This window comes from Rhinoraja longicauda, chromosome 14 (genome assembly GCF_053455715.1).
Source record: "Rhinoraja longicauda isolate Sanriku21f chromosome 14, sRhiLon1.1, whole genome shotgun sequence".
NCBI lineage: Eukaryota > Metazoa > Chordata > Chondrichthyes > Rajiformes > Arhynchobatidae > Rhinoraja > Rhinoraja longicauda.
The window spans coordinates 48752891-48767408 of record NC_135966.1 but is presented as its reverse complement, the minus strand read 5'-3'; the positions used below and the strand labels follow the sequence as shown (position 1 = coordinate 48767408).

The following is a 14518-nucleotide window of genomic DNA, read 5'->3' as shown; positions in this document are numbered from 1 at the left end:
ATGCTGGAATTGTGCAACAGATCAGGCAGCATCTATGGAGAAAGAGAAAGGTTGAAGTTCACCATTTTTCCACCTCAGTGATGTGTAGGATGGAACTGCAGATGCTGGTTTACACCGAAGATAGACACAAAGTGCTGGAGAAACTCAGCGAGACAGGCAGCATCTCTGGATAGAAGGAATGGGTGATGTTTCAGGTTGAGACCCTTCTTCAGACTAGGATTCTCAGACTCAAACGAGGATGTAGAGGTGTTCGTGTAGGAAGGAACTGCAGATGCTGGTTTAAACTCAGAAATGTAGAAAATAGGTGCAGGAGGAGGCCATTAGGGCCTTCGAGCCAGCACCGCCATTCATTGTGATCATGGCTGATCATCCACAATCAATAACCCATGCCTGCCATCTACCCATATCCCTTGATTCCACTAGCCCCTAGAGCTCTATCTAACTCTCTTTTAAATTCATCCAGTGAATTGGCCTCCATGACAGAGAATTGTGGCAGAGAATTCCACAATTTCACAACTCTCTGGGTGAAAAGTTTCCTCACCTCAGTTTGAAATGGCCTCCCCTTTATTCTTAGACTGTGGCCCCTGGTTCTGGACTCCCCCAACATTGGGAGCATTTTTCCTGCATCTAGCTTGTCCAGTTCTTTTATAATTTTATACGTCTCTATAAGATCCCCTCTCATCCTTCTAAACTCCGGTGAGTACAAGCCTAGTCTTTCCAATCTTTCCTCATATGACAGTCCCGCCATCCCGGGGATTAACACCGAAAATAGACATCCTTCCATATCTCTAGACTCCCCCTCCCTTGACTCTCAGTCAGAAGAAGGGTCTCATGCTGAAAAGTCACCCATTCCTTCTATCCAAAGATGCTGCATCTTAGTGATGGTCATCTCAGCAAGGGTGAATGGATGGGGTGGGAGCTCAGGCAGTTTGACAGTACTTGTCTGGCTGTGAGACTGTGAGGAATATGATCTGCAATTCTGACCTCCAGTAACTCAGGTACACAGAGGAGACTCCAGTGAGGACACTCCAAATATTCAGACACTAATGTGAAATGGAGCTTGAATGTCACGTCATTCAGCTCAGCTCGAAGCTCTGGGCAGGAGAGGCTGCTGATGCAGTAATGTAATAACATTAGCATATTGGGAGTTTTACGGCTTCATCCCTCCCCCTCCTTATCGCCCTCCCTTCTCCTTTCCCCTTCCTTCGTCTGCATAATGTTTCCTCTTTGAAGAGCTTCAATAATTCACTGACTCTCGTCAAAGTATCTGGGTCAGAACACAGCCGCATTCTGTGAATGTGAAGCAGCCAACAGCTCCCATTACTTTCTGTTTTATCATTGACTCCTCCGTTTCATCTTAATCCAGCCTTTGTGTATTTGTCATGAAAAATACTGTTACACACTAAAACCCCAGCTACAGAAACGAATCTTTGTTCACACTGTGACACAGAGTTATAGTTTGTGTCCTTGATTTGTTCAACTCTGCACTATACTACCAAACAAAACGTTGGTTGAAATATCATCTTCACCTCCCCTTCCCCCGCCTTAGCTACCCCCGCAAGTTATGGACAGGGAAACGACATAACATCACACGGCATATTCTTCCACCAGTATCATCAGCTCTAATATCAGAACAGAGTGTTAGTGGAACGGATTCAGTGCAGACATCATTTTATTTTCAAAAGTTTTTTTGTTTTGTCACCTTACACCAGTTAATTGGTGACATCATTTCACAAGGTGAGAGAATTAATCCCTGGGGTCGTGACACAGAGATATGGGCTATATTCCATTGAGTTCTGAGGGTTCAAGGGTTGGTAGATCTGCAGTGATCATCGGATCATATGTAATAGGAGCAGAATTAGGCCATTCGGCCCATCAAGTCTACTCCGCTATTCAATCATGGCTGATCTATCTCTCCCTCCTAACCCCAATCCCCTGCCTTCTCCCCACAACCATTGACACACATACTAATCAAGAATTTATCAATCTCTGCCTTAAAAATATTAATTGACTTGGCCTCCACAGCCTTCAGTGGCAAAGAATTCCACACATTCACCACCCTCTGACTAAAGGAATGTCTCCTCAACTCTTCCTAGAGAAACGTCCTTTAATTCTGAGGCTGTGACCTCTGGTCCTAGACTCTCCCACTAGCGGAAGCATCCTCTCCACGTCCACTCTACCCAAGCCTTTCACTGTTCAGCTCGTGCTGCAGTTAGAGAAGCTTCGACTTCACAGCTCCAATGATCTGGTTCAATCTGCCGCTGTGTGGATGGAGTTTGCATGTTCTTCGTGTGACACCATAGGCTTTGCAGGGTGCACCTATTTCTGCACACACCTTAAAGATTCGAGGTTTGGTCGGCCAACTGCCCACTTTAAATCCCCCCCAGTGTGTCTGCGAGTGGTGGAATTTGGGGGCAGTTGATGGGAATGAGGAGAGAGAATAAAATGGGACGAGCGTAAATATATGCTTCATGATCAGCGTGGACTCAAAGGGTGAAGGAGCCAAAGGGCTTGTTTTGTTGCTGCGTGATTCAGCGATCAATTCAAAGCATCTAAATTGTGTAAATTCATTTAGATCAATACATGAAATTCATTTCTGTGGAGGGCAACCTAGAGAGACCATTATCTCAACTTTGAGGCAAGGCCTTGATGTGTAAATTAGAGTGACTTTCATCTTTCCCCTTAAAGGGTTCATGAAAATCTGGAACACCCTCTTAGTTTAGTTTAGTTCAGAGATACAGCGTGGAAACAGGCCCTTCGGCCCACCGGGTCCGCGCCGACCAGCGATCCCCGCACATTAACACTACCCTACGCACATTACATTTACCAAGCCAATTAACCTACAAACCTGTACGTCTTTGGAGTCTGTAGGCTGAGGGCTAATTGAAGCCTTTGAGACCGAGATCGATATATTTTGTTAGATGATGGCATCAAAGGTTATGCGGGATATGATGAAAAAATAGAGATATAGGGAGATCTGTGATCTCATTGAATAACGGACCAGACCTCAGTAATCCATAGTCTATTCCATTCCTGTTTATTCAAGAGCTGTTCCACAGTAGGATTTTTAAATCAATTGAATCCCATTTGCCAGGTTTTCAAACGATGCCACTTTAATGTGCTTTTATGTTTCATGATTTGCCAGTCTATTTTTTCATTATGTTGTTGACATTCTTTTGAAGGTAGAGTACATGAAAGAAGCAGGAAGCCGACTTGTGGCAGCGCGATGCGGTTAAATTAATGGGGCAAGAGATACAGTCATTAATCCAAAGTCCTGTCAGCGAGTTAGTCAGTTCATCTCTGCTTATTAATTAATGATCGGGCATAGCAGTTCCTCAAAGTTAATAACATGAGCCATGGAGGACCTGGCATGGGGAGACCTCCATAAGGAGGAGGGGAGGGGGAAGATGGGGGGGAGTGGGGGAGGGGGAAGATGGGGGGGAGTGGGGGAGGGGGGGAGAACAAAGGGAGCCTGGCACGAACGCTTTGTAACTTTGTAAGCGGCCCTTTATGGGCGAACTATTTGCACACCCTGGGTGTGCAAGCAAAGGATTTCACAGCGACTTGTCACATGTGACAATAAAGTATTAATTCATAACATATTTGTTCATCAGGAAAAGAAACTTGGATTTCTCTGGCATTTTCTTATAATGTTGGAACAGGCCAAAAGTTAACGAGGCACCTCTGGAACGTTGTCGTAGTTGCATAATGATAGCCAATTTCCCACAGCCCAATATGATGATCACGAGATAGTCTGAAGAAGGGTCTCGACCTGAAACGTCGCCCATTCCTTCTCTTCTGAGATGCTGCCTGACCCGCTGAGTTACTCCAGCACTTTGGGTCTACCTTCAATTTGAACCAGCATCTGCAGTTAGTTTCCTACACGAGACAGCCTGCGTTCTCTAATGTTGCTCGGAGGCTGAATGCTGATCAGATCATCGAGCTGATCCTTTGCTCTTTGATTAGTGCCATTGATAGATTGCTTCCTTGTTTGACTGAGTTGGCCGCGTTGGAAGCTAGCCGGATATTATGGCCACGAGGGTTTGCTTCACATTCAGTGCTGAACCAGCTGGCATCAGCAAAGCGTGGCAGCCCCTAGTTAAACATAGAACCTTACAACGCAGCAGGTAGCTCTGAATGAAGGAGTCTGAAGAAGGGTCTCGACCCGAAACATCACCCATTCCTTGTCCCCAGAGATGCTGCCTGACCCGCTGAGTTACTCCAGCATGTTGTGTTTAGCTATGAAAGAGCTGTCAAATTATCACCTATTCCCCTATTCTTTCCCCATTGCCTTAGAATTTTTTTTTCTTAATGAAGTATATAAACTTTGTAAAGTTGCCGGTGAATCTCTTGTCAAAGCCATTTCAGGCAGTGCTTTCAAAATCAATCAACCACAAAATGTTTATCTCCTTATTTCCCATTAACAAAAACATTGTGTCCTCTGGTTACCATCGAAACAGCCAAGGAAAACTGCATCTTCTTTTCTCCATCAGAACCCACAGCAATTTGGAACAGTTCTCACCTTAATCTACTCTACTCCAAGGAGACCCATCTCAGTTTCTCCTTCTCTCATCTCAGCTCAAGTTTAAGAGCATTGCGATTGTTCTGATATGTATGAACTTGTTCTTTAGGGGACGAGGCAACCGATTAAGTGACAGGAGGTACACGGATCATTATTTACCAACCACTTCTGATTTTAGACACATATGTGGGCCTTGACTGTTTTGTCTATGATGACATGAGGCAGTGGGCACATGTCATTGTGAGTGGAACATGGATAATTAGCTTGGTGAGATATAAAGGAATTTGTGACGGTGCCACATCTATTAACAGCGGGGGGCATCGGGAGAGAATACGATCCAAAGAAGCTAAACCAACATATTGCCCTGGTTTACACAATTGCCGTAAATCAGTTGTTGCCCGCGTAGAGTTTGCATGTCCCCTTTGTGTCTGCATCGTTTCCTCACATATCTTAAAGTTATGGATGTGTCGGAAGGAATTGCAGATGCTGGTTTAAACCGAAGTTAGACACGAAATGCTGGAGTAACTCAGCGGGGCAGGCAGCGTCTCTGGAGAGAAGGAAAGGGTGACGTTTCAGGTCGAGACCCTTCTTCTGAAGAAGGGTCTCGCCCCGAAACGTCACCCATTCCTTCTCTTAAAGACATGCAGGTTGGTAGCTTAATTGGCCAGCGTACGTTGCCCCCAATGTGTGGATGAGTGACGAAATCGAGGAATGTGGGGAGAATTGAGAGAATTTAGAAAAGTGAGATTAATATTAGCTTCGTATAATTAGGCGGTTAATGGTTGACATGGACTCAATGAGCCATTGGGCCTGTCTTCCATGCTGTATCTCTCTACGACTCCATGATTCCTGTCTAACTGTGCTCTAAATGCAGTCTTGTCATGTTCCTGCAGATACAAGGTGTACTTTAGTCTTTCCCTGATTTAGATTGTATTGATCCTTCCAGATAAAAACAGGAGACAAGAGAGGTGCCGATGTGTTTTCAGGTGACTTAAAAAAGACACTGAAAATCACCTAGTCCTCACCATTCTCCCATGACCCATAATTAATCTTTGCCTCTTCTCACACACATTTTGGCCACTCATCAACAATTGAGAGTTTACTTTTTACGCTTCTCTGAAGAAACTGTTCCCTGCCCTGAAGCTCACCATTTGTTCCCTGGACCATCCCTCCTCCACCCCTGTCCCTGGACCATCCAATCTCTCCCCATTTTGGGCAGTCACTCAAAGATTATCACTTTTACCTTAAGTATAAAATTCATTAAGCTTTAAATAAATGTATTTATGTGGTTTTCTTTCCTCAGAACAGTTGCTTTTTATTCAATCTACTGTCAGACATTAAACCTCCATTTTGTTCATGCCTTTTGAATGTATAATCATCCCCAGGTTCATTATCACTGAATGTCCTTTTTGACCTTATCACGGCATATGCCACAGATTTGACTGTATCTGTGGACACCAGTGTGTCAGCCAATGAACTTATTTACTCACTAACGTTTGTATTTGAACAGAATATTGTTGCAATTGTTTAAATAGTCACAGTTTATTCTCATTACCTTTTACAGCGACTTATTTATTTTCTCAATAACAGGATCTTATTTAAAGTCATAGCAAAACTGTAGCAAACTGCAGCCATGACTAAAATTATTGTAACGTCACCTGATAAAAATCAGGTTATTTTCTCCAGTAAAATACTGAAAGTAATGGATAGGTATGTAAGGTAAATTACAAATACAAAATCAATTATTGTCATTTGCACTAGAATGTTATTGAGACAGGAATGACCAAATCACCTGCACTCTAACCAGGTGCTTGTTTTCTGAATGCTGTTATCTCATCATTCTCCCATTTTATCCCCCATCTGCTCTGACCCAATATGGACTGACGTGACCACCCTTCCTAAAACTCCCATTACTCTGTTTCTCCAAAAGCACTGACACGCTCACACACACATGAATGTACACACAAACACATCACAAGTGCACATGCACACACACATACACGCACACACACATATGCACATACACGCACACACAAGCACACACGCGCACACACACTTGGCGTACACACACACACCGCAAATACACCACAAGTGCACATGCACACACACATACACGCACACACATGCATGTACATGCACGCACACACAAGCACACACACACGATGTACACACACACCGCAAGCGCACACACATGCATGAACATGCACGCACACACAAGTACACACGCGCACACACACACGACGTACACACACACATATGTTTCCATAATTCTTTAAATCACAATGAGATTAACAGCTTAAAAGATGCTAAAGTCAACCAGGGAGCTGTAAAGTAGATTTTCTTGGAAAAGGACTATGAATGTTTCAAACAGATGTTTGTGAGCAGATTGTGTTGACTGAATGGAGCAACTGTCTCCACATTACATCACTGCCCACCCCAGTGCAATCATTTGGTGTGAAATGCTGTTTCCCTTTATTTACATTGATTGTCTTTACGTTAAAGGAGGAACTTCTATCGGACTGGCCAGGACCTCAGTAACTGCAGCACGTGTCAGAACACTGCCTGTATCATCTACAGGTACAGCAGTTCACTCATTTATTATTATTCTCTCATGTTTGTTGACAACAACTTGTATTTATGCAGTGTCTTTGATGCAGAAAAAAACATCCATTGCCCTTCTCAGGTTTCCTCTCTTAGTCAGTCGACTCATTAACCATGTGAGGAGATGTCAGCACTTACCATAAACTTGGTCAGAGGGAGAATTTTTAAAAGGCATTGTAAAGGAGGAGAAATAAGTCGACAAGTATAAACGACGAATTCAAATGCTTAGACAATTGCTAGCGCTATGTTTACATGTTTAGTCAATTCACAGTGCACCGTATGATATACCCATTCTAAAGTGCACAGAATTTGTTCAAAGAATACCATCAAAGGTGTCACACTTTATCTGTTTATTTGACCGATTGTGAAGCTTGTGAAAGCTTGAGGGCTTCAGTCCTACAAGAGGGAATGGAGTCTGTAACATCTGGGTCCTCCTGACTGCACTAATGTGGGCGCAAGCTATCAGAGCCCTTGCCCTCTGGGGACGAACTATCGATTAGGCGACATCTCCATTGACAACGGGACAACTGAGAGATCAAATGATACAAGTCAAAAAGAGCAGGAGAGTTATCCTAATGCGCTGCCCAATAATGCTTCAATGGTTAATAAATGATCCAAACTACAGACTGCCTTGATTGCATTAGGGACTGGGGGGGGGGGGGGGGGGGCGATGGGGAGGGGGGACATTGTTGTTATCGTCCACAATATTGTTTGTTTTTTAAATATGTATTGAACCTCTTTTTGGTGCCTATTATGGTGTCCACTTCGTACAATGTTTACAACGTTAACAATGTTTTGTGGCAGCATGGTGGCACAGCGGTAGAGTTGCTGCCTTGCAGCGGCAGAAACCCAGGTTCGATCCTGACTTTGGGTGCTGTCCGTACGGAGTTTGTACGTTCTCCCTGTGACCACGTGAGTTTTCTCCGGGTGCTCCAGATTCCTCCCACATTCCAAAGACGTACAGGTTTGAAGATTGGCTTCTTTAAATTGTTCCCGGTGTGTAGGATAGAACTAGTGTGTGCGTGATTGTGGTTGGCACTAACTCGGTAGGCCGGAGGGCATGTTTCCACACTGTATCTCTAAACTAAACTAAGCTAAATATCTAGTATAAGAGAATAACTGCAGATGCTGGTACAAATCGAAGGTATTTATTCACAAAATGCTGGAGTAACTCAGCAGGTCAGGCAGCATCTCAGTCTGAAGAAGGGTCTCGACCCGAAACGTCACCCATTCCTTCTCTCCCGAGATGCTGCCTGACCTGCTGAGTTACTCCAGCATTTTGTGAATAATAAGCTAAATATCTGTAGTGTTGCTGCAAGTAAGAATTTCATTGTTCTGTTTCAGGACATATGATGATAAAATATTCTAGACCTCCTGACCTCTTGGATTTATTGTCACAGCTACTTGTTCACACTCGTGCAACGAATTTCTGCCCCATTCTCTGCGTTTAAGCGGCAACATTCCAACGTACTTTATTGGCAATAAACTAATTTGGTCATTCTTAAGAGCGTGAAACCTTAAGTGCTGGAAATAATCACCAGATCAAGCAACGTTTGTGTTCCTGTGTGTCCTGGTGTGTCCTGACCTGCTAAGTATTTCCAGCATTTATTGTATGTATTCCAATTATTCAGTGCCTGGAACTTTTTACATTTGAACTAAGGTTGTGATAGATACAATATAAATGCAAAATCTTCTTTTGCATGCCAATGCGTAGCAAAGTGTGAAAATTGGAACTAAAATGTCATGGTATTATGAGAAGAGTAAGAGTGATGTGTACAGTTAAACCATGGTTGGGGAGATACTGAAGGTTTTAGGTGGCAAATGTAATCATTCTGAATACCTTTTCTCTGGTTTGCAACTCATAGTAATGTTACACTGAGGTACAAAGAAATTACAGTTGAAAATGATCAAGTGCAATGATGTTTAATATCTTCATATTAAATGCGTATAATAAGTTTTTAGATTTTTTCGATTTTAGATTTAGAGATACAGTGCGGAAACAGGCCCTTCGGCCCACCGGTTCCGCACCGCCCAGCGATCCCCGCACATTAACACTAGGGACAATTTTTTATTTTTTTTACATTTGCCCAGCCAATTAACCTACATACCTGTACGTCTTTGGAGTGTGGGAGGAAACCGAAGATCTCGGAGAAAACCCACGCAGGTCACGGGGAGAACGTACAAACCGTACAGACGGCGCCCATAGTCAGGATCGAACCTGAGTCTCCGGCGCTGCATTCGCTGTAAGGCAGCAACTCTACCGCTGCGCCACTGTGCCGCCCTGCATACAGGGATGGCACAAGTTCCAGCATACAGGGATGGCACAATGGTAGAGTTACTGCCTTACGGCACCAGAGACCCGGGTTCAATCCTGACTACGGGTCCTATCTGTACGGAGTTTGTACATCCTCCCCGTGACCTTGATGGTTTTCTCCGGGTGCTCCAGTTTTCTCCCACAATTCAAAGACGTGCAGGTTCATAGGTTAATTAGCTTCTGTAAATTGTCCCGAGTGTGTGGGATAGAACTATTGTATGGACTCGGTGGGCCGAAGGGCCTGAATGCACGCTGTATCTCTCAACTAAACTAAATGATACGACTCCCCACCCCAATTTGCTACTCCTCATCCAATTACTAGGATTCTTATCCAATTGATTAGTCTTTGCCTCGGTTGGTACGTTGGTGTAGTGTTGAGGGAGTGACAGACCATTAGATGTAGACTCAAGGAACTGCAGATGATGAAATCTTGAGCAAAAACTCAAAGTGATGGAGGAGCTCAATGGGTCAGGCAGCATCTCTGCTGGACATGGATAGGTGACGTTTCGGGTCAGGAATAATTTGAGACTATTTGGTTTAGTTTAGCTTAGTTTAAAGACACAGAGTGAAAACAGACGCTTTGACCCACCGAGTCTGCACCAACCAGCGATCCCCGCACATTAACACCAGGGACCATTTTACATTTATACCAAGCCAATTAACCTACAAACCTTTGAGTGTGGGAGGAAACCAAAGATCTCGGAGAAAACCCACACAGGTCGCGGAGAGAATGTACAAACTCTGCACAGACAGCACCCGCGGTCAGGATCAAAACCATGTCTCTGGTGCTGCAAGCCGGTAGTTCTACCGCTATGCCACCGTGCCACCCATTTGGTGTGTTAGCTTTCCCATCGGCATCAACTGTGGTTCAGATGGTAACACCACTATTAGTCTAAGAGACAGTTTCCACACCAAAGGAATTACTATCTAAATCCACGCTGAGAGAATGGGCATGAAAATTCAAGTCTTTGGCACTCTGAGGCAACAGCTCTACCGCTGTGCCACCGTGCCACATATGGTGGATACTATATGATGCTGTATTTGAATGAACAACTGAGATGACTTTCCCAACAATGGGTAGCTTTGTTTGCTCCGTAAGACAATCTGTTTCATTAAGAAAGCATGAGTTGAAACATTAACCGCTAAAAAACAGTGAAGGTCTCATGTTGTCATTCAACCACCCACAAAACACTTGACATTTTTGTAAAAAAACAATGTTGTATCAATTCAAACCATCTCAGTCCAGTTCCCAATGGATGTTGTAGCGCAGCATATATTAATGGCTTTCAGCTTCACCGCTTGCCTGATGAGAACTATGTCAAAGAGAAGGATTGAAGGAAATTGTAATCTCAGGCTGGAGAAGTAGGTCAGTGTGTTTGAGGTTTCAGGCTCAGGTACAAAGGGGCCTGATAACAAGAGCGCAATATCTTTAAAAGAAAATGAATGTTCTTCTGTCGCTCTACACTCTTCCCTTGGCACAACTAAAAATAGCTGATGATGATGTTATAAAGTCAAGGTTAGTTTTGATGAGAGAAATAGGCTCAGATGATTGACGATTATGCTTTTGATTTCTTGTTTTAATGGCAGGAAATCGGGTGAACAAATAAATAAATAAATATCTCTGTGCTGAATATGATGCACCGTGTCCCCAAATTGACATTTCTGAGATTGATTAAAGAACCAAGTCGTGTACGTTTGTCTTTATTGAGCGCGAGGCACTAATTAATCCTGACCTATATCTTCCAGTTAGGTTGTAGCTGAGTGGAAATACATCGGCTCAGCTTCCTGTGATTCACAGAGATTCCCCATTCTGAGCACCCAATGAAGGCGGCTGTATCGACCTGAAGAATGGCTGGGTGGGTTAAACCTCAAAGCCCCTTTTCTTCTTGTGCTTAAATCCAGCCCAAGCCAAACTGGAAGAAAGCATTTTGCTTCCTATCCTCACAAGAATGCTGGACTAGCTCCCAAACAATGCCAAGTGTTCAAGGGTCTGAATTCAAAAGCAGACAGCTAAATACTAAGTTAATAACTTCATCCCGCAAGATGAAATGGGAAATGGGAAGTCTGGTATCCTGGAATCAGAGAACGTCAGAAGCAGGAGCATCCACCAGTTCGAGCCCACTCCACCGGCCATCAAGATCATGGCTCATCCTTTACCTCAGTGCCATTTCCCACCACCATCCCCATATCCCAGAGAGTCACACCATTCTCTTTCCTGAAGTTGGAGGTTGGCGGGGGGGGGGGGGAGGGGGGGGGGGGGGGGGAGAGGGGGGGATGTAGGTCATTGGAGATCAGTCGGGATTGTGAAAACATTAGATAGACACAAAAAGCTGGAGTGACTCAGCAGGTCAGACAGCATCTCTGGAGAAAACGAATGGCTCACTTCTTCTGACTTTCTTGGGGAGAAGATAAAACCGGGCCGTATGGGGCTGGAGAACAATAAGGTTGGAGGCTTTGGAGGGCAGACAGTCGGTAGTGAAAACATTAGTGGGAATGACTGAATTAAGGAGAAGCCCAGACCCTAAGCTACCCCTGACACGTCTCCATGTTTATTGTGTGCCCTGGCATCCTTACCTAAAAGGGATTATGGGTAGTTCTGCTGTAACATGTAGCTCCACTACACAAATTGGATATTATGCAACAGATGAATCAGGGAATACAATTAGTGTTACATGGGCCTCATTGGTTATTACACAGTTTCGATTGGGAATTTAGTTTAATTTAAAAACTAAAATTCCCAATTGAGTTTAAACGGTACTTCAGAAATTGGCAAGCAGAAAAAAAGCTGTCTTGGGGAAAAATATATTTCTATACAACCTCCTCGCAATAGACACCATTGTCCAATAAGAACACAATGTCTTACCACAGGAGGCCCTTGATATTGATGAGCAATCACTTCTATTGCCACTTGAACGGTGATGCTCTATTACACAATGTGTAACATATAGTTCTTATTATTTTTAGCTTGTGGTAACAAAAATAAACTTATCGCTATTAAAAACACATGTTTTTAAAAATCCTATGGGGAAAAAAACATTGTTATTGTAACTCTGAATCCCTGTAGCACCTAATCCCCTTTTACGCAAGAACATTATTTATTTTCTAACATGATTTTCTATAACACAAGGTTCCTTAGGAACACAACGATCTCATTATAACATAAATACCTGTACATTCCATTATTTCTGACCTATTATAACATATATGTTATTAAATATACCTTATATATTTGCTTCTGCAGGGAATATGGCAAAGATTTGTAATGGTTTCTGTGATTATGGGACATGCCTCCATTCTAATCAGGTTAGAATAATGAGAATCATTGAAACATACAAAACTAGTGGGCAAGGGTGGAAGCAGGGAGGGAGTTTCCCCAAACTAAGGAACTGGAAGTAGGGATCCCAATCTCGATTTAGGAGTTTGCTTATTGAGTACTGAAATGTGGAGGAATTTCTTCTTCCCGAGGGTGGTGAATCATTGGAATTCTCCACCTCAGGGGACTACGAGGGCTCAATCATTGACCAGATTCAAAACAGAGATCATTATATTCCTAAGATGGACACAAATTGCTGGAGTAACTCAGCGGGACAGGCAGCATTGCTGGAGAGAAGGTACGGGTGACGTTTCAGATTGAGACCCTTCTTCAGCCAATAGACAATAGACAATAGGTGCAGGAGGAGGCCATTTAGCCCTTGGAGCCAGCACCACCATTCACTGTGATCATGGCTGGTCATCCACAATCTTGCCTTCAGACTCCAGCATTTTGTGTCTATCTTCGGTGTAAACCAGCATCTTCAGTTCTTCCTCCTCATTGTATTCTAAGCTCTACAAGGAATAAAGGGATAAGGGCATGGCGATGAAAAATAAGATATTCTGTGAGGAGATTAGCCATGATCTTAATAAGTAGGGGAGCAACCTTAAATGACTGACTAGTCTATTCCTGTCCCTATTTGTTATAGTAGATAACATACAGTGGATTAGTAGAATCATAGAGTCAGAGAGTGATACAGCGTGGAAACAGGCCCTTCAGCTCAACTTGCCCACACCGGCCAACATGTCCCAGCTACACTAGTCTCACCAACCCATGTTTGACCCATATCCCTCCAAACCTGCCCTATCCATGTACCTGTCTAACGGTTTCTTAAATGTTGGGATAGTCCCTGTGGATAATATACAGTGGACTACGTACAGTAGATAATCTTCCCATGCAGGAAATGGAAGGGACAAGGGGCCCAAGGTGAAGGCACACAGTGTGTGAACTTATTGTCGAACCTTGCCTTATGTTCTGCAGCAGTCAACCCCAGTTCAGTGTGAGAATGCACCGCCAACTCCAGTCCCATCACACAGGGTATCAACGAAGCTAGCATCAGGTGCACTGAAGGAACACCACTCCCCTTATCGAGGTTGATGCTCCTTGTCGTCGATCAATACAGCACTCAGAACATGATGCATTGACCGCCTTGCACGCCAGTCTCTTCTCTGCCCTCTTGGAATCAAAGATTCACGCAGCATAGAACCGATCCCTTCAGCCCACCATGACGATGCCGACCATCAAGCACCGATTTACATCAAACTGTTTGAATCTCCCCACATTCCTAGCAAGTTGCCCTGACTCTACGACCCACCTGCAGAGCAGAGGTCATTCAGAGTAGCCAATTAGGCCACAAACTCATACATATTTGAGCTTGGGAGGAAACCAGGGCATCCAGAAAAATACAGAAAACAGGTGCAGGGGTAGGTCATTCGGCCCTTAAAGCCATTCAATATGATCATCGCTGGACATCCAAAATCAGTACCCCCTTCCTGCTTTTCCCCCCATATCCCTTGATTCTATTAGCCCGAAGAACTATATCTAACTCTCTCTTGGAAAACACCCAATGAATTGGCCTCAACTGCCTTCTGCGGCAGAGAATTCTACAGATTCACAACTCTCTGGGTGAAAATGTTTTTTTCTCATCTCAGTCCTAAATGGCCTCCCCTTATTCTTAAACTGTGACTCCCCCAACATCGGGAACATTTTTCCTGCATCTAGCCTGTCCAATCCCTTAAGAATTTTATATGTTTCTGTAAGATACCCTTCT

At 43.8% G+C, this 14518-nt stretch overlaps 2 protein-coding genes across 5 annotated transcripts in view; one reads left to right on the top strand and one right to left on the bottom strand.

Annotated features, from left to right (window-relative positions):
• Positions 1–14518, bottom strand: part of LOC144600250 (dedicator of cytokinesis protein 2-like) — a 706150-nt gene that overhangs the window by 327072 nt on the left and 364560 nt on the right. The gene's annotated exons all lie outside the window — the stretch shown is intronic.
• The window catches only part of LOC144600251 (protein INSYN2B-like), a 99634-nt gene that overhangs the window by 21227 nt on the left and 63889 nt on the right, over positions 1–14518 (top strand). For all 4 annotated transcript variants that reach the window (XM_078411813.1, XM_078411811.1, XM_078411814.1 and 1 more), the window contains exon 3: positions 7025–7099. In XM_078411813.1, the coding sequence (XP_078267939.1) occupies positions 7025–7099 (75 nt within the window). The remainder of the gene's footprint in view (positions 1–7024; positions 7100–14518) is intronic.